Consider the following 22,500-nt stretch of genomic DNA (forward strand, 5'->3'; position numbering starts at 1 on the left):
GAAGTCTCTAGTGTGAACATTGTGTAAGTTTTGCTCTATCACAATTGGCAATTCTGTGTGTTCGAGGGACAAGATCAGACTACATTGTCCGCTCAAATTAGACATACGCATGATGGACATTGTGTGTTGATGTGTGCAGAGTGAGGGTCGTCTTGAGCTCACTCACTAAATCTTTTCTTGTTGTTCTTTTTACTTGACGTAGTTTCTTTTAATCACAATTGTTAACCCTAGGCGTAGCGAGAGTTATAGTAGTCGTCTCACCGGAAGTAGCGAATTGACGGAAACGACTATGTCAACAACCAGTCTAGGCAGAGTCAAGCACGATGTTCCAATTTTGATTACTGATCATGATTTTCGAGTGTACATTCAAAGTGTTGTAGTGATGTGACAAATTTACCGTTTGATGACAAGACTGCTTATTAGCGAAAAGCAAGGCCAACACTAGCCTTGTACCCAGGCCCTCTTGCGCGCTTGGAGAAGAGGGCGTGCAAGAGGGCCTGGGTATGAGGCTAGGCCAACACTAGCCTCAAACTTCCAGACCAGGAAGTGTGTGAAGGCTCCTAACCACACCTACTTTAGGCACGTTTAAAGGGCGTGGTCATTGCGGACAGTCATAATTTCCTGCCAAGAAAAGTTGAGAGGTCTGCATACTCACTGAAGGAATGAACTACACACACAACACAATATATCCAACTTTATTTTCTGACTTAAGTAAACACAAACGGTTTCATGGCACGAAAACAATGACGTGATTCTAGCCAATTATTGTAGAACCTCGAATGGCACCCTGCCTTGCATACCCAGATCTTATTAAGCCACCTACTACCTTAATTAACTTAAATCCTGACTGGCACTGAAAAAGTCACCTTCTCGGCACCTATGGTTTAGCACTGTAGTGCTCCCTTTCGTTGTAGCAGTGTGTTGCCAGTATTGTTGTAGTTAAAGCTATTGATATCAATAAAGTTGTTATGTTATTAAAATTAATTATATACAGTCGCGTGTCACTTATCTGACCCCCTGTTGGATAAGTGAAACTGTTATGTGCTCAACTATTGCATTTTTTCCACACTAGGTATACTGAATGTAGATGTGAGTCTAAACGAACCAAATGTCTTATTGATCTAGAGATAAAAATTATACTCTTCATGATTGATTGTAAATTTATATAATATGCAGGATGCATTATCTGTCATATCATCTGTCATATCATATATCTGTCATATTATCACCCACGTGGCAAGCTTGACCTGTGGGATATCCGATGTGTGGGATGACACGTGACTGTAATAGTATCCTATTCTATTGTTAATTAATTATAGAATAATATGCATTACATAAGTGTATATTAATAATTAATTAACAATAAAATAGGATACTATTGTTAATTAATTAATTAATTAATAGACAATAAAATAGGATACTATTGTAAATAAATTAATTAATTAATAGACAATAAAATAGGATACTATTGTATAAATTAATTATTTAATTAATATTAATAAATAAATAATAATAAACAAATAAATAATAGTTAATTAACTATTATGTATCATAATATTACATAATTAATTAATTATATATAACATGCATACACAATTATATATTATGATACATACTAATTGATTATTTATTTAGTACTGCATAATTATTTATTAATAATTATATAAATAAAAAATTAATTAATTATGTGATGGTGATGGCTGCATGTACAGGACATGTTGGAGTAACGGCATTTCTGCTGTCCGTCGGAGCCAATGCTGAGGTTGCTTGTCAGTTAGTTGATATTAACATCCACTGTGCAGTGAGTGCCTGATTACAGATTGTTGATAAAGCGGGCATGACAGTCCAGGATCACATCCGCACGATTCTCGAAGAGTCGAGACGAAAGCTGAAGACACTGAAGGCAAAACGTCGACCAAGCGGGGTGTGATGGTGTCGCGTTTGTGGTTGCTTTGCATTTCTAATAATTAATTTTTGTTGTCAGACTGAAGAGGGGCAGAGTACGCATAGTTCTCTCAAAGTTCCAGTGTCACTGCAACGTCAGGTGAGAGTCAGTGTTAGTGCGTTGTCGTTCTTGTGTGTTACATTTGTGTGTGGTGTGGTGGTGGTGGTGGTGGTGGTGGTGGTGGTGGTGGTGGTGGTGGTGGTGGTGTGTGTGTGTGTGTGTGTGTGTGTGTGTGTGTGTGTGTTTGTGTGTGTATTTGGTTAGTTGTGAATGTACGGTGTGGCTAGCTCTGTGTTTGACTACCTAATTCTTGTTTACTCATAGTTCACAGATGCGTTTCAGTCAGTCTGTCAGTATGTCTGTCTGTCAGTCTGTCTGTCTGTCCATCTGTCCATCTGTCTCTCTGCTTGTCTGTCTCTGTCCCTGTCTGTCTTCTTGCCTGCTTGTCTGTCTCTGTCTCTGTCTCTGTCTGTCTGTGACTTTTTGTCTGCATGTCTGTCTCTGTCTCTGTCTCTTTCTGTCTGTCTGTCTGTCTGTCTGCTTGTCTGCCTGTCTGTCTCTATCTCTGTCTGTCTGTCTGTCTGTCTGTCTGTCTGTCCATCTGTATGCATACACATCTGCTTGTCTTCATACTAACAGATCATCTCTCTTCCACTAATCCATCTCTGCCTATAGGAAAGTGACTACTCACTTGACTCGCAATTAAACTGGCTGAAAAGACGTAAGTCTTGCTTGAAAGCCATCCTAGACATAGTACACTCAAGTGCTCAGAAGATGCTACAGGCAATCAATAGACGCAGTGCAAAGGACATGAGGCACAGTCCACAGACCGTAACTTGCTTGTACACTGTTCACTCATTCTTTCCCACAGAGAGCTGCTCGAGACGGGAAACATAAACGTCAACTGCAGCCTCGAAAAGGACAGTTCCAGCACGGCACTGTTCTACGCGGCACGCAAGGTCAATGCTAATTAATTAATTTAATTAATTAAATCATGGCAAGTAGTTGTACAGGCTCATAGCCGTCTTTAGTGACGAAAAAGGATGCATGACACAGCTGAGGGTCGTCCATATTTCTCGGCATTTTTATGAGCATACAAACGTATACTTGTCCCTACCCTATAAATACAATTATTTAACAAATTTATTAATATCAACTATTAACACATAAAGACAATTATTTAACAAATTTATTAATATCAACTATTAACACATAAATACAATTATTTAACAAATTTATTAATATCAACTATTAACACATAAATACAATTATTTAACAAATTTATTAATATCAACTCTTAACAAATAAATACAATTATTTAACTAATTTATTAATATCAACTATTACCAAAATGCTGATTTACATACTTGATAATTTTCCTCTTTGTCGTCATCTCTAGACAGTCTATTGACGAGCTTTTTATCGTTTAGGATTTGACTGATGTCGTTGAAGTGCTCTTGCAGTTCAAGGCTGACGTGTGGCTTTTTTGTGTGGATATTGATGTGTGGTGTGGATTCTGTTGTTGTTTTGTAGCCAAACATTGCTGGACAGGATGGGTTGTATCCTTTTCATGTGGCGGCTCAGCACGGATGTGTGGATATTTTGCAACTGCTGGTGGATGCTGGAGTGGATGTGAACATCAGGGTACATTGCATAATACTATTTCTCATTATTTGTCTGGTTGTGTGTGTGTGTGTGTGTGTGTGTGTGTGTGTGTGTGTGTGTGTGCGTGTGTGTGAGTGCATGTGCAGGTGCGTGTATGTGTGTGCACGTGCGTGTGTCATTTCCAATTGTGTATGTTACAAGCCATACTCGTTGTTCAGACACAGTTTGACAAAAGAACTCCACTGTACGTCGCAGCAGCTTGCGGCCAAACTGATTCCATCATATTCCTCCTAAAGCACAACGCAACTCCTCTTCTCCCTGCTCTTAACGGCAGCACACCCTTTGACATAACTGAAAAACTGGCCATCAAAAAGTACTCACAGATTGGAACACCAATTGCTCTGGCAGTAAATGCTTGATTGATTTCCAGGCTTTTGGCATCTGGTGATCAGCGACTCCTGATAGCAGCATATGAGGGTGATGCAACAGAAGTGAAACGGCTGATTGAAATTGAGGGGATATCAGTGATGACGACATTTCACGAAGGACTGACGGCTTTGCATGTGGCATGCAAGGAGGACAAACTGGACGTTGCAAAATTGCTCATTGATAAAGGAGCCGACGTCAACCAACAGGTAACATAACAACCGTATTCATAAAGAATAATAAATAAGAAAATAAAAAAATATGAAAAATAAAAAATATAAAAATAAAATATAAAAAAATAAAAAAATAAAAATATATATATAATAAAAAAATTAAAATAAGAAATAAGAAAATAAGAAAAATAAAAAATTAAGAAAATAAAACTACTGTAAAGAAATAAAAATTATAAATATAAAAATATAAAAATAATGAAAAATAAAATATAATAATATAAAATTAAATAAAGAATATAAAAAGAAAAAAAGAAATGAAAATATAAAAATGATGACAAATAAAATATAATAATATTAAATAAAAAACAAAAATATAAAAATAATGAAAAATAAAATATAATAATATTAAATAAAAAATAAAAAAATATAAATGAAAATATAAATATAATGAAAAATAAAATATAATAATATTAAATAGAAAACAAAAATATAAAAATAATGAAAAATAAAATATAACAATATTAAATAAAAAATAAAAAAAATAAAAATAATGAAAAATAAAATATAATAATATTAAATAAAAAATAAAAATATAAAAATAATGAAAAATAAAATATAATAATATAAAAAAATAAAAAAATAAAGAAATAAAACAATGAAAATAAAGAAATTATGAAAAATAACTATGAAAATAATAAAAATAAAAAATCCAAATAATCGAAAATAAAAATTAGAAATAATAAATATAAGAAAATTAAAAATATAAACTATATAAAAAATACAAAAAAATTAAATTAAAAATTAAAAACAGCCATAACGATCTAAGCACCTCTGAGGCAGGGTTTGCCTCCGGTGCTTACTAAAGACCTTACGGACCAGACTGATCTGGTTGAGCACGACAAGAAATAAAAATTATAAATACAAGAATTAAAAATAGAAAACTAAAAATGTAACAATATAAAAGTATAAAAATAAAAATAGAAAAATACGAAAAAACCAAAATAAAATTATATACTAGTAATATCGTTGAATTGCATCCAACTGCTGGTTTGTACACATCAGGATGGTTCCCGCATGTTCACTCCTTTGCATTGGGCGAGTCGGTTGAGGACTCCGTCTGTCGCTGAGTATTTGCTGTCGCATGGAGCTCAAGTTGGTGTGAAGGATAGCACTGGAAAAGTGAGTGTCATGTGTAGACAGCATTAGTCTCCACCAATGGTGTCACTGTTCTCATAGACACCGTTTGAGATCGCCAACTCAAACAGCATGAGAAAACTCCTCGTCCAATCAAGAAGCATTCACGTCAGAAAACTGTCCGTTGACACAGTACCCGATGAAGCCGAAGATATTAGAAGGTCAATCAGGTCACACCAGACAACCACCTTTCATGCACACACACACACACACACACACACACACACACACACACACACACACACAGACACAGACACAGACACACATACATACACATGCACACACGCACGTGCACACACGCACGTGCACACACACACACACACACACACACACACACACACACACACACACACACACACACACACACTAAACTATACATGCCCTAGATGTCGTATTTGTATGTCCAACGACATAAACACAATCGTGTTGCCTTGTGGCCATCAAGTAAGTCACCATCTGTATATACAATAGCCAATACACAAAATGCTGCATTTTCCAACTGTAGGCGTTCTGCAGTGATTGTGCCTGTAAGATTCAGGTCTGCGCTCTCGACCGGCAGCCGATTCATGAGATCGTCACAGTGTATGCGTCGTAAATAGACCAATCGGTGTGATGAGACGTTTTTATGTCATATACAATTTTACCTTTTTAGAAACAGTTATGAGTGTTGGGTACGTTTTTGCAACTTGTATTGTTTTGTGTAGAAAGGCTATGGATCAATGTAGTCTGTTGATTTTCATGTAATTGTAACCGGTTTGTAGTGTTGTTGGAGATTGTGATCTGTTTGCAATAGTACCAAATGTCAAGTGTGTGTGTGCGTGTGTGTGTGTGTGTGTGTGTGTGTGTGTGTGTGTGTGTGTGTGTGTGTGTGTGTGTGTGTGTGTGTGTGTGTGTCACAGGAGCCACGTGTGACGTAAGACATACAAGAGCTCATTCAACTATTACAACTAGATCTACTTCTACAAGAGTGTGGATACCACGTGCCGCTCAATTACAACAGACTATTATAGCATACTGTTCGTTACACTTTCACAGCACTAAAACCTCTGTGATATCCATAACGATATCACAGAGTCATACAATACGGGTTACCTACTCTACAAACAGCGACAAGTCTAACCTCATGTTATCACTACATTTTAGCTAAAAACTGATACTGAGACGGCAGCCAGTAGAGAGACGTCTGGAGAATGGATACTAGGGTCATCGTTCGATCGACTGTTTTCTGCAGTTTGCATCCGCTTTTGAGAGTTGCTACACGTACAACAAAGAATGTAGTGCAAGCGTGCTCCTAGAGATATCCGTCTAATCTCTTGCACATATATCAAAGTGCTCTCGTTGTCCTACTGTCCTTCCTTCAACGAGATTATCTACCAGTCAACGATTCCTGTCTGTTGACGTGTGGTAGATGCCAAGGTAGACAAGTGTTACCCTCCGGTCTGCATGTTGTCTGCCCCCTCCCCTCCCCTCCCCCTCCACCCCGTTGTGTCTGTCTGTCTGTCTGTCTGTCTGTCTGTCTGTGTCTGTCTGCCTGCCTCCTGTCTGTCTGTCTGTCAGACTATCAGTCTGTTTGTCTGTCTGTCTGTCTTTGTCTGTCTGTCTGACTATCAGTTTGTTTGTCTGTCTGTCTGTCTGTCTGTCTTGTCTGTCTGTCTGACTATCAGTCTGTCTGTCTGTCTGTCTGTCTGTCTGTCTGTCTGACTATCAGTCAGTCTGTCTGTCTGTCTGTCTTTGTCTGTCTGTCTTTGTCTGTCTGTCAGACTATCAGTCTGTTTGTCTGTCTGTCTGTCTGTCAATGGTATTATATTTTCATAAATCAGAACTATTACAGGCTAAATCAAACTAAGTAAAGCACGATACACTACATTACAATGACAACTAAAAACTAAAAACTGAACACTGTCTGTCTGTCAGACTACCCGTCTGTTTGTCTGTTTGTCTGTCTGTCTGTCCGCACCTACTGTGAGCACATGCACGTATGCAGATATTGCCTACCACTCAAGAGTCCCAATGAAATCAGTTTGTTCTTATCATTTCCTGCCTCACTGGGCAATCTGCTACAACAACGACCATCACTACGACGACCGTCGATGCAATACACACATCAGACTTACCTCGCCTTTCTATGATTTTTCTGATCAAAGTAAATGACAATGGGATGTAAACCCACTGATAACAACTCACGAATCCCGTCTACATGAACATCATTCATCACACAGTGATATCCCTACCACAAACCCACCAAGTTAATCTCACAATTAATTTAATATATTAATTAATTAAGATGCAATTATTGATATCAAACCTTTCGAGATGCCTCCTTGATTAGCTCAATACTCACTAGCACACTGCCACAGATGATTCCCTGTTGGTCGCTATCGTTATCAGCGACTGATTTCAATCTTCCTGCCATTTCGTCTACACACACGAGTCATCATACAGTAAAATATATCGTATGTCTCTACTGCTGTCTGTATACCTGGTCTGCAATATGCCGACAAAGTCTCCACCGAAGACTTGCACAGACTCTCAGTTACTTGCATAGCAACAGAACCAAGCAACACGACTGGTCGAAGAAATTTGACTACCGGACAAACAAGGAGGACAATACTTACAGGAAGGAAGGTGTGACACCATAAAAGTATGACTTACACGAAGACCGCTCAACACAGCAGTAAGTCCCAGATCCTACAAATAAGCAAGACAGATGCGTGAACACACGAAGCATCACAAACAAAAAACTCAAACCAAATCTTAAATTCTAGATTTTACAATTTCAAGTTAGTTACATACCATTACGAAACAGTGTGCTTTTGGTCATAGCTAGTTGATAGCCAATAATGTTTCTATCGTAGATTGCGGAGCCTTTCACTGCACACTCTTTCAGCTTGAGCCTCCCTCCCAACTGATTTACGTCTATCGATTTTGCTCGACCGAGAATGACTTGTTTGCTGCGTCTGCGGACCATCGGACGATCCAAACAGCTTTCGCCTTCATTCCCGAGATGAGAGATTAGCTGACACGCCCTGTAGAAGACGGATGCAAAACACAGGTCACTCGCTTTCATAAATTGTTCAAACAAACAAACAATCTGCGCACACACACACACACACACACACACACACACACACACTTTTTGATACAAGGGCCTCTAAAGTCCAAGGCTATATACATGACAATACCATTACCACCAATTACTACAAAGTACAATATCACAGTTTCAAGATTACAACAGCAAAGTCATTTAGTTCTAATCGTCCGTCGCTAATATTGGCAAACGATTTCCATTCTTCATTAAATGTTCTTTTGTTTTCGCAGTTTCGCATCAATTTGTTTCTTGTACGTGGAATAGTAAGGCCGCAAAGCTCTCAACACATGTTTTGCCTATGGTTGTTCGATAGTTGTGCTTTGTAAAACATGTCAATTGGTACATACATGCATACATCCATATATTTTTATTTTTAAAATTTTTTATTATAGCAAGCAAATAATATACATACCTACAACTAGAGAGCATACAGCATACACATACAAATTGAGACTAACTGTTTAACTTAATTAATCAAAAATGAAGTAAAAGAAGACAACCGTACAAAAAGCCATAAAAATTAATTACTTCATATGTCTCTGATTTCTTGGCTTGCAAATGCCAATTCGTTGACAAGATGCTACCCTGAGCTGAGAAAGCCGTTTCTGCATGCCCAACCCAAACAATGAAGACGATCATTCAGACTGCGTTGTATGTATATGCATCTGCATGGATATTTGGACTATAAAAGTTAGTAAGTGATTTAAGTTAATAAATTCTTCACAATATACCAAATTAATTAAATAGCTTGCTAACATTTATTGATTTACAAAATGTCGACTGACCGTTGTTGACTCGGTATGACTCCTTGATCGAAAACATTCCCTCCTGGTGACAGTTTGTATGCATACCAACTACCGACTTGATCCTCGTAAACTGTGTCAACGACGCAGAGTACATCACCACAGCTAAAACTCAAGCTGTTCTTCACAGAATACTCGATGTTGCTAAACAGCGTCCTGGAAACAAAAATGATCCAAATGTATTAATTAACACTGTCAGTGGGTCTTTTGCCCATATAAAATTTTAAATTTTAATTTTAGTTAAAATTTTTAAATTGGAAGTTTAGTTTTTACATTCTGATTTGTTTAAAATTTGCATAGACATTTTATATTTTAATTTTTTGAAAATCAAAATTTTAAATTTTAATATTTTAAATTTGGAAATGTTTAGACACAGTGTATTAGAAATTGCTCCTCACTAGCACCTATGACTGGAAAACGGAACATCTAAATATTGAGCAACTTGATGACCTCGAATATTGGGTAGGCTGCGCGAAGTGGTAAAACATAGATTAGCTATTTAATCATATATCCCTAAACCTGAAGCATACCGGGGTTTTCCGAAACAGCGCCCAGGGCCGTAACACGGAAAATGAGAATTTCTTGGGCAAATGTCCGCTCTCAATAGCCGCCCGGGCGCTTAATAGGAAACTATGAACATCTGCACAATGGACTGGAGTACCATAGAGTAGGCAAGTCAAGTCCCATCTTCGTACGTCCTACACACTCTTTTTTTTCAGACATAACGAATAACTACCGGTAGCTCAACTATACTTGGATTACCTAGGTAAAACTGACATCTCTTAAGGACTAATCTTCCATACTAAGGTATTAGTATTACTGAACAACTTACTCAACTACACAATTAAACTTGGATTAGTTAAATCTGACAACGTTCAGTCCTCTTCTTCCTCGCTACTGACATCGGTACTGGTATGATCTTCATCTGAGCCACCGGCATCATCACTGTCAGGATTCTGGTCATTTTCGTCTGTGCTGACCACTCTTGCCAGTCTTTCATTCAGCTGCTCATCAGGCACTTTTGCACCCATCTCTGCAATGCCACAAGCTTCAAACGAACGAGTCCTTGTCTCCTCCTGGATGTCTGACAATCCTCCAAACTCTTCTTTCAGCATTCTGACAAAGCTCAACTTCTGTTCCACGGTGTAAGACCGCTGTCTGGTCGCCATACGGTGGTACTAGGGTTACCCTACGGTGGTACCGTATTAGTATTGCCCGACGGTAAGTAACGCACGTTAGTACCGCGGCCTCGGAATACGTAGTAACTTCCGACTTCACATAACACAATCTTGATTCTCAATAGCGGCCCATGGGCTGTAAATGAGAACCGTTTCCAAAAGATCGCCCACTGGGCGGTTTTTCGGCTGGGCGCTGTTTCGGAAAACCCCGGTACCAGTGTCGTAGGAAATTGGGTACAGTCATACCTGATATCCTAAGAATAACAAGCATGGCGTACCAAATATTCTGTTCACCCGTGTGTTCAGCCTAGGAAATCGAGTCCGCATCTAGTACGGTGACGGTGAGTACCTACCTGCAACTTGCCAGTTCCAACTATCAGCGAGTTGTTTCTATACTATCGGCATGCTTCTGGACGATACTGCCCATTTGCTACTTCATATCTTTGCCCATACTCAAAGAGTCGTATGCTAACTGACGCCGCTGCCAGATTTTCTAGGATATTTAGTGTACCAGAATATTTCTAGAATATTTAGTGTACCAGATTTTCTAGGATATTTAGTGTACCAGATTTTCTAGAATATTTAGTGTACCAGAATTTCTAGAATATTTAGTGTACCAGATTTTCTAGAATATTTAGTGTACCAGATTTTCTAGGATACTTAGTGTACAGATTTTCTAGAATATTTAGTGTACAGATTTTCTAGGATATGTAGAGTACCAGAATTTCTAGAATATTTAGTGTACCAGATTTTCTAGAATATTTAGTGTACCAGATTTTCTAGAATATTTAGTGTACCAGATTTTCTAGGATATGTAGAGTACCAGATTTTCTAGAATATTTAGAGTACCAGATTTTCTAGAATATTTAGAGTACCAGATTTTCTAGAATATTTAGTGTACCAGATTTTCTAGAATATTTAGTGTACCAGATTTCCTAGGATATTTAGTGTACCAGATTTTCTAGAATATTTAGTGTACCAGATTTTCTAGAATATTTAGTGTACCAGATTTTCTACGATATTCAGTACGGTCGTACCAGAAATCCTGCTACTGACCAACCGTACCGGATTTCCTAGAGGCGTACCTAATCTCCTAGGAAATTTGGTTCAGACATACCCAGTCTGTTGTTACACCAGAAGCATACACTAAAGGGTGACTGTCAAAAGTCCATTGTTTGAAAAAATGGTACGACCATGGCCTTACAGCTGATATTCTTCCACACCAGTACCACTGACCACAATACAATACCATATAAAACAATCGTTATAGTTACATAGTATGTAAGTCCTCTATACAACTAAACGTTCCCTCTTCGTGCCTCACCTGATAAAAAATGTATCACGCAAATTCGATGAAAGCATCTTTCTGAATTTGGTTTGATTTGCTCGCACGGTGATAGAAACAGTTGCTGGACATGATTTAATAGCCAATGTCCCTTCCTCGTATGTTGCCATGGTGATATCCTGCCCATTTATCTATACATACACACATGCTCATCAAGACAACCAATGAATTTGACACTTGACTTGACTGGCAACTGTTCTAGTTGCACAAGTTAGTCTAAGATTGCAAACGAAAGACATAAATGCCTACATACAGAGTAGACTACTAGTGTACTTTGCCTTGGAAAACACAGTTGGAAAAGATATGTTACATACACTGTAACAATGTCTCTGTACATGTAGTTACACTAAAGCCAACACAAATGCATGCACACACACACACACACAAACACAAAAACACAAACAAACAAACACACACACACACACACACACACACGTGCGCATGTATGCACATATATACATGCATGCACACACACACACACACACACACACACACACACACACACACACACACACACACACAACTAATTACTGGGAGTCACCTCAAGAACCTCGTCTTGATCATGAAGAAGACAAGAAGTTGCTACTGGACTACCATCAGCAATTGACTGAATAAATAATCCGTTCCCTCGACCACCAACAAGGCTAATTCCAACGTCCCCACCTCCATCACTCAAAATGTCCACTTTTGTCAACTTGCCACCCGTGCAACTGCTACATAGTCATAAAATATTTCATTACAGTAGCAATTGAAGTGATACATAATCTAATTACGACAAATAAGGTCAAGCTATCTATGGCATACATGCAACAGTACTAGCTCATAAAGTCTATTGTTCGTGTGTGCATTTATCTTACTGTTACTGCCCACAGTTGATGATGAAAACAAAAAAAAGTAGCCATGATGAAATTTTAATAGCAATGAGGATTACAGCCAAACACAGATTGCTGTTTCCAGAGACATAAATCGGCCAAAAACATACGCAACAAATAGTTAGACAAAAACATGAGTAAGCAAGCAAACAAGCGAGCACAGATGAACAAGTAAACAATAGAAAGTAGCATGTGAGCAACACAACATTCAGTGGTTCTTGACCCATGCCAGTGTGTACTGTACCTCTGGTCGTCTTCTGGTTCTCCTGGCAACACAACAAATTTTTTTACTTCGTTTAATTTTTTTTCGTGACCAAATAGGCCTGGAAGACCAGGATGGAGATTTCGAGGCAAAGAGCATCTCTGAACAGCATTTATTTGTGACATCATTGGTGGTCGGCTGACCTCACTGTGTACATCCATGGTGTTCTCGTCAGATGAGGATTCAATGGTAGATACAACCTACAACAAACAATAGAGAGCTGAATGCATAGGATGGTCACCGATAGTTGTAGTAGTCTTGTGCTTGTATCTAGAGTGTCATTATATGCATTCTAGTTTTACTGGTTGAAAAATCAATAAAGACATTATTGATATAGTACACACATATCCACACATATGCACACTCACACACACATGCGCACACACACACCCACACCCACACCCACACACACACACACACACACACACACACACACACACACACACACACACACACACACACACACACACACACACACATTACTTGAACATGCTCCTAAATTGTAAGTTGTGGCTGCACCTGCCTGACTGCTATGCCAGTTCTAACCTGAAATGTACCAACAGCTGTGTCTAATGTAGATGCAACAAGCACTGATGCTGTATTCACTTCATCGTCTGTAATTGCCTCAAAGGACTGTTCAAAATCCAATGAGGTTGCATTCTTGATAAACTTTTCACCAGAACGTTTCTTGTTGTTCTTCATCGGTGTTTCTCCGGATACACATGATTGAAGTTTCTCACCCCCTTGGCTTGCTGCATTATATTTCTGAAGAATGGGAAACACTAGCATTGTTGTGTCATCTGATGAATATTCTTCCAAGTCGACATGACTGGATGATTTCCCATTTAATGGTGGTTGAGTAACCAATGGCATCTGTGTTTCTAAAGATTTGGGGAGGCTCTGCGATTCATGACAAGATGATTGTGGAAAAGACACAATAGGTAGTGATGTAGAGAGAAAGTGAGAATCAGATGATGCTGGCAGGTGCTTCAAATGACGATATTGACTAAATCAATAACATTCCATTATCACAACCTGGAATTAACTACACATGTACATCTACATTGTATGCATAACCTATTTGCCTGGTCTACGATCTACAGTTGATTCCAAGCCACACACACACACACACACACACACACACACACACACACACACACACACACACACACACACACACACACACGAGTAATGAGTAACACACACATGTATGCACGCACGCATACCACACACACACACACACACACACACACACACACACACACACACACACACACACACGAGTAATGAGTAACACACACATGTATGCACGCACGCATACCACACACACACACACACACACACACACACACACACACACACACACACACACACACACACACACACACACACACACACACACACACACACACACACACACACACACACACACACACACACACACACCAACATATTGCTTACTATGACTGAATTGGTTGGCTATAATCAGATTTCTGGCAAAGTTTGTCGTTGTCCTGACTGTGTGCCTTGTGCCCTCCTCCACTTTGACCACTGCCATGACTTGACATTGAAGTGCTTGTCGACTGATATCTCAATTGCCGGCTGCTGCACGAACTGCTTAGTGAAGATGACTGCATATCACAAAAACCGCTTGTTTCATTGCTGGGAAAGCAGTAACACATCTGTAATGGCTGTTGCAATAGAGCTAGGACCTCATCACAACCAGGAAACGTCACACGCTGAACTGTCACAGCAAAGTAATCGGAAGACTTGCCAATAGGAGAAACGAGAACATTGTTTTGTATACAGCCAGGAGGCAGCTGGTCAATAGAAACACCATCTACCTGTAAGACACATGTAAAACAATTGACAAACTTGGTAATTACACACACACACACACACACACACACACACACACACACACACACACACACACACACACACACACACACACACACACACACACACACACACACACATGCGGATAGACATACAGACAAACATACCAACTAGAAACTGATGAAAGTACTGACAAGCATCACAAAACACGAATAAACAAACAACAAACAACAAACAACAAAACACAGCTAAATGCACTAAAACACCATAACTATTTGTTGTGGGGTTGATTACCTTGATGATTCTATCTCCAGTCCTCAGCTCAGGAATAACTGACTTGTCTGCAACTTTGGAAACATATAGAGCCATCATAACATCAAAGGATGGTTTTGCTAACAAATACATATCATTGAGCGCGCGCGTGCGCACACACACACACACACACACACACACACACACCACTACACCGTCTTATTTTATCTTTTATCCCGTGCATGATATCAAGTAAACACCAAAGTGTACTGCAATTGCAAAATAAGTCTAGACACATGACCATTTACAAAGAAATTTAGAAATCCCGTCTGTAGTGTGAGTAGATTGCTATTGCAAAAGTCGTGACTCAGACCTGCAACCTAGTCACAAACACTGCTGCATGTATTCATTAATCCATAGTCTAAATTGCGTACACATGACAACTGTGCTCAACTCGTGGCTGCCGTTACAGTGTTCTCCCCAGAAATCTTAGAAGGCAGAGCGGAATACTCCGTGAAGTGGGCGTTACCCAATGCCACGCCCAATGGCAGTTAAAACTATAATTTACAGATCAATGAGGCTCAACTGTGTCAAGCTCTAGAAATTTCGTCATCCTTGCTCGACAGTGCGCGGGTTGCTTCTATACAGACAGCTGATTCATGGCACGAGCAGCTTTCATGCTCTAGTAGACTTTGGCGAGTGATCGTTTTACATGGGATATTAATCTAGATAGCTTTACCTAGTGCACATCTTTTAGTCCTAGAGTGTGTCTTTCGACAAAGAGAGCACAGCAGTGACCGTGTCTCCTTTTCTGCCTCACTACAGCTAGAAGCCATGGCCGGGATATCATTTAGTCACTGGCAATCTACTCCAGTCGTCTTGTGCATCATCAGTTGCCGCTCGTTTTCTTTCAACAATGCAGGTGTTCTTATCTTCGACAGCGTTGCTCGTAAAGAAAGACTCAATAGTTCTCTGCGACGCCCACACCACACGTGCACACCAGCTGCGAAAGTATGGTTAAGGGCTGCATGCCTGGGTGTAAAAAAGTGTTAAGTGTTCCACACAATTAGTCCACACAATTAGATGCCACCCGCTGTCTTAGTTAATTAATTTAATAAGCTTACTTTGAGATCCTCAAGTCGTGGCATCTGGATGATCTACTTTACCTAAAATCTTAATTGCTTACAATAAGGCAGAGCTCTGCCAAAAGATCCTGGGGAGAACACTGCAACGGTTACTCAGAATGTCAATGTTATTACACAGATTCAATATAATTTAGAAAGGCTTTGTGTCATCTGTTCACAGACAATTACATAATCCCGCTGCTTGTGTTTATGTCACCAAAAGTGTACAACCAAAAGTTTACTCACGTAGATATACAACAGTATATAACTTTGTACAAAAATAATGTATATCTAACCTTTGCTGTTTAACATAATTTCAAACTGTGAGTGTTGCATGCTCCAGTTCCTTGTGTCACGCTGTCTGACTTCATCGTGTCTAGATGAGCTTTCCATGCAGCAACTTATTTTCTCCTGGACTGCGTCCAGTCTGTCTTGTGCCATTTGAAGTGCGTTTTTCAATTCTGTATTTTCCAAATACAGAGTCTTCTTTTCTCCTTGTAATCCTCTCAGTTGCGCTTGCCATTGTTTGTTTGCTTTGCAAATTTCATGAATTTTCTTGTCTGTTTCTATTTGAATCCTCATTGCGTCCATTCTCTCTTGACGCAGTTTCACGAGTGTTTGGTTAGTAATATTGACTTCAGATCGAAGATGGCTCAGCTCCCTGAGCGCTTTCTCTAGACGTGAGTTCATAATGCTTCTATCTTCTTCTAGATCCTGACACTCTGCGAGAGCATTCTCGTACTTCAATTTAACGTTCTGAAGAGACGTTGTCACATGTTTAGCATGGCTGCTAACAGAATTGTATTGATCAACAACATTGTGATACTGTTGAATGACAACAGATGATTCCTGAGTTGCTGTTTCCAGTTGCTGAACTGCCAGTTTATGATCACGATCCAAAACCTTTGTAAACAAACAAAATGTCACGTCATACAAGACACAAACAGAATATATGCGTCATTTAAGCATCAGACAGCAACAACAATCAGCTAAAACTAACCATCAATTAACTATAAATAAATTTGAAATTGCAAACCTGAAACTGATTTCTGAGATGATGCGTCTCACATTCCATGTCCTCTATCTTCCCTTCTAGTTGTGTCTTCTGCCATTGCAGTAGTGCTACTTGTCGTTGAATCCTCTGAGAGTCATCACTGACTGTTGCATCACTCGGTCCCACCAAAGATGATTTAAAACCATTCGACTGAGTCCGAATCATGTTTGCAACAACACTTTCAGCCTGTGATTTCCTCAGACTTCCGGTTAATTCATTGATGTTGCTTGTCAAGCTCTTCTTCAGTTCCCTCAGTCCTTCCAGCTCTTTTTCCACTCGATCATACTTCACTTGCAGTTCATTCAGTTCAAACTGAGTGGCCATGTGATTAGCTTTCTCAATTTCAAACTTTGCGGACACTTCAGAGCAGATACGTTGCAGTACTAGAGCTTCCGTTTCTGGTGATCGCGCACGAAGTTCTGCAGTCAGCTGTTGCACCATTGCCCTTGTTTCGTTGTATTGAACTCGCATGATGTCACACTGTCCTTTCATTTGGGCAGCTTGTTCAAGAGCAGAGTCTCGCTCTCTCAACAGCCGCTCGTTAGTTTCTTCTAATACTTTCTGTGATTGCTTGACATGCTTCAGTTCAAGAGAGTCTTCAGCATGAGCAGTAAGTTGAGAAAGCAGACACTCACGGTCTTCCTGAAGCACGGCTAATAGTTGAATGTGTTCCTCGAGTTTCTCGGCAGCACCATGTAGACTGTACTCAGCAATTTTTGAATCCACATGACCGCATAATATGTTATCAGCACTGCTTGATCGATGAGGCAATCCACCGGCATTGGATTGTGCATGGAGTTGTTGCTGAGTTTGTGATTGCCCTTCACATGCTACTAGATATAAAACAGCCACACATTACATACTCTCAACTTCAAATATTCATGATCTGAATACACTCTATAAGAGAACTATAATCTCATTACCAGTGTAGCATGGTCATCAACTTTGGAGGGACTGATTGATCACACTGCAAAGCCACGCCCCATTTTTTACTTTTTATTTCTACAGCATGGACGTCCCTCATTGCCTGGAAAGTGTAATGGGCATGTGCACTTCACATGCCACAAATTTTTCAACACTGGCTTCAGCCTTCACCATACTGAAATGCTGATGTGTTCCATCAAACAGATACATACATACATACATACATACATACATACATATATATATATATATTTTTTTTTTTTTCTGATATATATATATATATATATATATATATATATATATATATATATATATATTATACATATATATTATATTATAGGTCCCATAGGGGACTAGCAGTACCATCTAAACTACATCTAGCTAGTATCATTTTAGCGTTGCTACACCACAGTCTAGTAGAGAGTTGCTGATGAAAATGACAAACAGACTGGCTAATTGAAACATTATGTTTAAACGAAGCTCTACGTGCTATGATCTTGAGCACTTGAAGGCTAGCAGCTGTCCAGAGACCCAGAGTCTCTACTACTAGCGGATGAAAAAGGCTGCCTGTGCTGGACACATTCAGGTGATGTCGTTCGTCCTTTTCCATCTCTCCTGCATCAGATGCTGCACCTGGATGACTTGCTGCTTGAGTGAGAAAAGACGGTTGTAAGGAACTTCGTACCGATAAGTCAAAGTAGGCAGGCAAACCGCGCTCGAAATCTGGATGATAAACATCTCCTGGTCTTGTTTGGTTGCTACTGCTACATCTTGCCTCCCGACGACAACGAGAATCATCTGTAAGCAGTGCGTTGTACACCACTTCGCATAGAGCATCATGACGTTTCGTTGTCAAACTCTGTCCTTGATTACATCCCAATAGATGGTCACCAAACTTATCAATAATGTTACCACAAGGGCAGCGTTTGGAGTTTGGGGAAGGGAAAATGGGGATACCCAACCATATCCGTAGTGCCACACTAAACTCTCTTTTGGGCATGGAAAGGCCGAGATTCGGGTTCGGTATTGCCCGTAGCCATGCCCCAGTGTGTTGACCAGAAATGGTATTCAGTCGAGCTCGATCCCTTATGCTCGCCGATTCTTTGAGTGAAGACCGTAAAGCAGAGTCCAACCGAAGTTGCAACTGATGCTGACTGGTGGAATCAATTTTGTGGTTGTTATCTGGTAAAAGGAGTTGCAAAAAATCTTGGGCCGTAGACTCCCCTGGAAACACAATCGCCTGGCCCTCATCGGAATATGACATGTTCCACTGGCTGCTCATGGATAGAAGGTAGGATGCCAAGTGACGAGAAGAGTTACAACTGGAAAGATAGGCTGCGGGGTGACATCGAGAAGCTTCCCTCAAACCCAAGCCCCCCAGGCGAATGGGGAGTGTAGCTTGTTGCCATGAGCTTTCTGATAAGGAACAATCTACTATTGATTCCAGAGTCTTCCGTAAGTTGATGTCAAAAGATTGAAGTTGGCCAAGGACTTTGTCAGGTGGAACAGTCCTGAGTATGTGGTTTAGTTTGCACAAAGACAGACATGATCTCAGTAAAAGTAATTCTACCTGAGGATCTTCAATATCTTGCAGGCGTTGTTGACTTTCCCAGATTTTGTCAATACGAGTTGAAAGGCTAGTATTGAAAAAGACCTCAGATCCCCAGAGAGGAGAGCCCAGAAAATCAGCACCACCCTTTGTGTCGACGACGCGTTCCACATCTGACGGAAATTCCGGAAAGGACTGGTTTCCAGAAGGCCAGAATATCTCACACTTGGACATGTTCAGCTGAAGACCATATCTAGACCCTTTAGATTTCATCTGCTCTAGGAGTGAAGCTACCTTGCAACGATGTCCAACAAAATTTCCATCATCTAGGTACCACAACTTTAAGTTGATGTCATTTAATGGCCCAATTTCATCAACTAAATCTAGAATGACCAAGGAAAAAAGCAAAGGACCCAGAGGGTCGCCTTGCTGAATATATATATATATATATATGGATAGTTAATGTCATCATCAACACACCATCCACACTAAGATTTAATAATAATTAATTAAGCTGACTGTTTGGTAACCTGAGGGAAACACGGCGATTCTAATTGACACACTCCCAGTGCTTGCCCAGCCCCACCCTCCCCCTTGTCCCCATCCCTCCCCCTTGTCCCCATCCCTCCCCGGTGCTCCCCATCCCTCCCCGGTGCTCCCCATCCCTCCCCCAGTGCTCCCCATCCCTCCCCCGGTGCTCCCCATCCTTCCCCAGTGCTCCCCATCCCTCCCCCAGTTCTCCCTGTCCCTCCCCCAGTGCTTACCATCCTCCCCAGTGCTTAACATCCTCCCCAGTGCTTACCATCCTCCCCAGTGCTGCCATCCCTCCCCATCTCTCTCCCTTGTTAGAGTGTGGAATTTAATCATGAAATATTATACACGTTAAAGTCTGTTACCTAGACAGTAAATTAATATTGTTCAAACTCTTTCTTACAAGTTTTGTAAAGATTTCGACTAGCAAACAAGCAGTTACTACGTATGAAGCTACACTAGTGTCTATCCCAAAATGCAAAGCATGAATGATATGCATGTCTGGCGAGGGTACGAGATGAAAACGGAAATCTGTGAACGAAAGCGAAATTGCAAAAGTGGGAAAATTAGGGGCGGGGAAAGCCGGAAATGGTTAATTGACGGATGGACAGCGTGCTGACATAAATGGCATTAGTAGTACTAGATAACACACCGACATTCCTCATTCTACGGCTCCCTACAACACTAAACAAAACCCAGAAGTTCTAGACAATACATACCATGGCAACTAAACCAGAAGTTGCTACATCACAGCAGCCATGCATTCCTACTCTTTCTTGGCGCATACGCGTACGTACATACATACGCGGCCACCTCACCTTCCAACTTCTTGAGCTCTTCCGACGTCAAACCCAGTCGCTGCACAAGAAAGTCGTAGCGATTGCGCTTCAATGCACGACACAGCGACTCGAACGCTTTCGGACCCTTTCCGGGTATCATGTCAAGGAACAACTCGACTTTCTCCATCCGTGTTCGGCCCTGATTCTGGATAAACTCGCGGTCGTCGGCTGTCAGTATTCCGTCTTGCATGAGCGATGAGAAAATCCGTCGCATTTCGAGCGCCTGCACAAGTGCGACGCGGTTTCGAGTCAAGCGCTGCCTGTCTAGAGATTCCATTGCGAAACTGACAAGTGAAGGAGATACACCCAGAGTAGGAGCTATCAAGTCAAAATGACATCATAGTTCCTCCTCCCAATTAACGGTCTGGCGAATCCGTGCGCTCACGAGACATACCAGAGTGTGACTTGGTTTTTAAAAATAATTTTAGTGTCGACTTTACAGTTACACTCAAACGTTTCATACTGGGACGTTCCAGTTAAGAGCACGTCTGTATACCGGACAGTCTCACACACGTGTTGCGTGCAAATATTTGCGCATGCGCAATAAGTTGCAAGCGTGGGTTAATTAAATTAAGTTTATAAACAAACACACACATATACACACACTCACACACAAACAAACAAACACAAACACACACTCCATATAAAACTGTGTCAAGAAATACTATAATTAAGTGAATTAATTAAATACTAAAGCCCAAACAGTAACAAACAGTCACAAACTAGACAAAACATACTTCCCTATGTTAGCAAAACTAGCTCGTCATTTACACGCTGCAAATCAAAATAAATACATCACCCACAATCTCCATTTTGTCTCAACTTTAAAACATTCTTCTGGAACTGATCCCACCACTCAGTAAGACGATACTTTTCTTGCATCTCATAGAAAAACTTCCACCACAATACAAATAAATCTTCCACAACTCTGATTGGACCATCGAACTTCAAAGCTTCGTCCTTGGTTGGAAGAGGGCAATACTCCCATGGCTTCTTGTAAAAAATAGTTCCAGCAAAGTGATACGCCTTCATAGGCCAATAGATCATTCGTCTAACATTATATGCATACGATATAGGCGTCCATCTATTGGAGCCCCCAAAGAAGTACCAGAACAACAGCTGATCACTGATGCAGCGTCCGTTTGATCCCCGCTCCTTCCAGTACTTCATTATGTCAGAGTAAGTTTGTTTAGAAGGCTGAATGACCGCGAGTCCGGCATTGAAACAGAGATCTATCATTCCCGGACGAGCACAATGGCATGCAGCAAACTCCCCATTGATTTCAAACAGCTCATCGATATTCGATAAAACAAGAAAATCACCATCAATATAAATGAGTTTTTCATATGAGCTGAACGTCCACACATGGAACCGCATATGAGTGCCCAGTATCCCAATATTTCTCGGCTCTCGTCCCTGCTGCTTATCCAGCCAATTACAATCAAGTGCTTCAACCTCGACCACATCCCAACCAACCCTCTCAAGTGCTCCCCGATT

The 22,500-nt window shown here is 40.2% G+C and overlaps 5 protein-coding genes across 7 annotated transcripts in view; 1 reads left to right on the forward strand and 4 right to left on the reverse strand.

Annotated features, from left to right (window-relative positions):
* LOC134194850 (poly [ADP-ribose] polymerase tankyrase-1-like) overlaps positions 1–6,154 on the forward strand; it is a 10,986-nt gene extending 4,832 nt beyond the window's left edge. For 2 of the 3 annotated variants that reach the window (XM_062663824.1, XM_062663826.1), the window contains exons 9-21: positions 1,713–1,762; positions 1,820–1,924; positions 1,985–2,044; positions 2,621–2,760; positions 2,817–2,904; positions 3,376–3,420; positions 3,479–3,589; positions 3,769–3,923; positions 3,981–4,185; positions 5,212–5,328; positions 5,386–5,513; positions 5,730–5,787; positions 5,849–6,154. In XM_062663824.1, the coding sequence (XP_062519808.1) occupies positions 1,713–1,762; positions 1,820–1,924; positions 1,985–2,044; positions 2,621–2,760; positions 2,817–2,904; positions 3,376–3,420; positions 3,479–3,589; positions 3,769–3,923; positions 3,981–4,185; positions 5,212–5,328; positions 5,386–5,513; positions 5,730–5,787; positions 5,849–5,938 (1,352 nt within the window). In that variant the 3' untranslated portion in view covers positions 5,939–6,154. The remainder of the gene's footprint in view (positions 1–1,712; positions 1,763–1,819; positions 1,925–1,984; positions 2,045–2,620; positions 2,761–2,816; positions 2,905–3,375; positions 3,421–3,478; positions 3,590–3,768; positions 3,924–3,980; positions 4,186–5,211; positions 5,329–5,385; positions 5,514–5,729; positions 5,788–5,848) is intronic. The other variant, XM_062663825.1, reaches the window with a different exon arrangement.
* Positions 6,155–6,250: 96 nt separating this feature from the next.
* On the reverse strand, positions 6,251–15,099 carry LOC134194614 (uncharacterized). Its single transcript, XM_062663556.1, has 14 exons — positions 15,025–15,099; positions 14,353–14,735; positions 13,438–13,897; positions 12,874–13,091; positions 12,299–12,470; positions 11,737–11,888; positions 9,217–9,390; positions 8,137–8,369; positions 7,996–8,031; positions 7,823–7,927; positions 7,649–7,761; positions 7,458–7,570; positions 7,339–7,400; positions 6,251–6,597 (listed from the first exon to the last, which is right to left on the reverse strand). The coding sequence occupies exons 1-14, from the start codon at positions 15,097–15,099 to the stop codon at positions 6,476–6,478; spliced, it is 2,418 nt and encodes an 805-aa protein (XP_062519540.1). The 3' UTR covers positions 6,251–6,475.
* Positions 15,100–16,316: 1,217 nt separating this feature from the next.
* LOC134195064 (early endosome antigen 1-like) lies at positions 16,317–21,286 on the reverse strand. Its single transcript, XM_062664073.1, has 3 exons — positions 20,983–21,286; positions 17,143–17,993; positions 16,317–17,009 (listed from the first exon to the last, which is right to left on the reverse strand). The coding sequence occupies exons 1-3, from the start codon at positions 21,278–21,280 to the stop codon at positions 16,398–16,400; spliced, it is 1,761 nt and encodes a 586-aa protein (XP_062520057.1). The 5' UTR covers positions 21,281–21,286; the 3' UTR covers positions 16,317–16,397.
* LOC134194979 (uncharacterized) lies at positions 18,404–20,146 on the reverse strand. Its single transcript, XM_062663970.1, has one exon. The coding sequence runs from the start codon at positions 19,904–19,906 to the stop codon at positions 18,419–18,421; it is 1,488 nt and encodes a 495-aa protein (XP_062519954.1). The 5' UTR covers positions 19,907–20,146; the 3' UTR covers positions 18,404–18,418.
* A 381-nt stretch (positions 21,287–21,667) lies between the features above and the next one.
* LOC134194922 (glycogenin-1-like) overlaps positions 21,668–22,500 on the reverse strand; it is a 1,304-nt gene continuing 471 nt past the window's right edge. The window contains exon 1 of the mRNA XM_062663903.1: positions 21,668–22,500. This exon is cut by the window's right edge and continues 471 nt beyond it. Within this exon, the coding sequence (XP_062519887.1) occupies positions 21,799–22,500 (702 nt within the window). The 3' untranslated portion in view covers positions 21,668–21,798.

The sequence above is a fragment of the Corticium candelabrum genome, chromosome 19 (assembly GCF_963422355.1).
Source record: "Corticium candelabrum chromosome 19, ooCorCand1.1, whole genome shotgun sequence".
NCBI classification, from domain to species: domain Eukaryota; kingdom Metazoa; phylum Porifera; class Homoscleromorpha; order Homosclerophorida; family Plakinidae; genus Corticium; species Corticium candelabrum.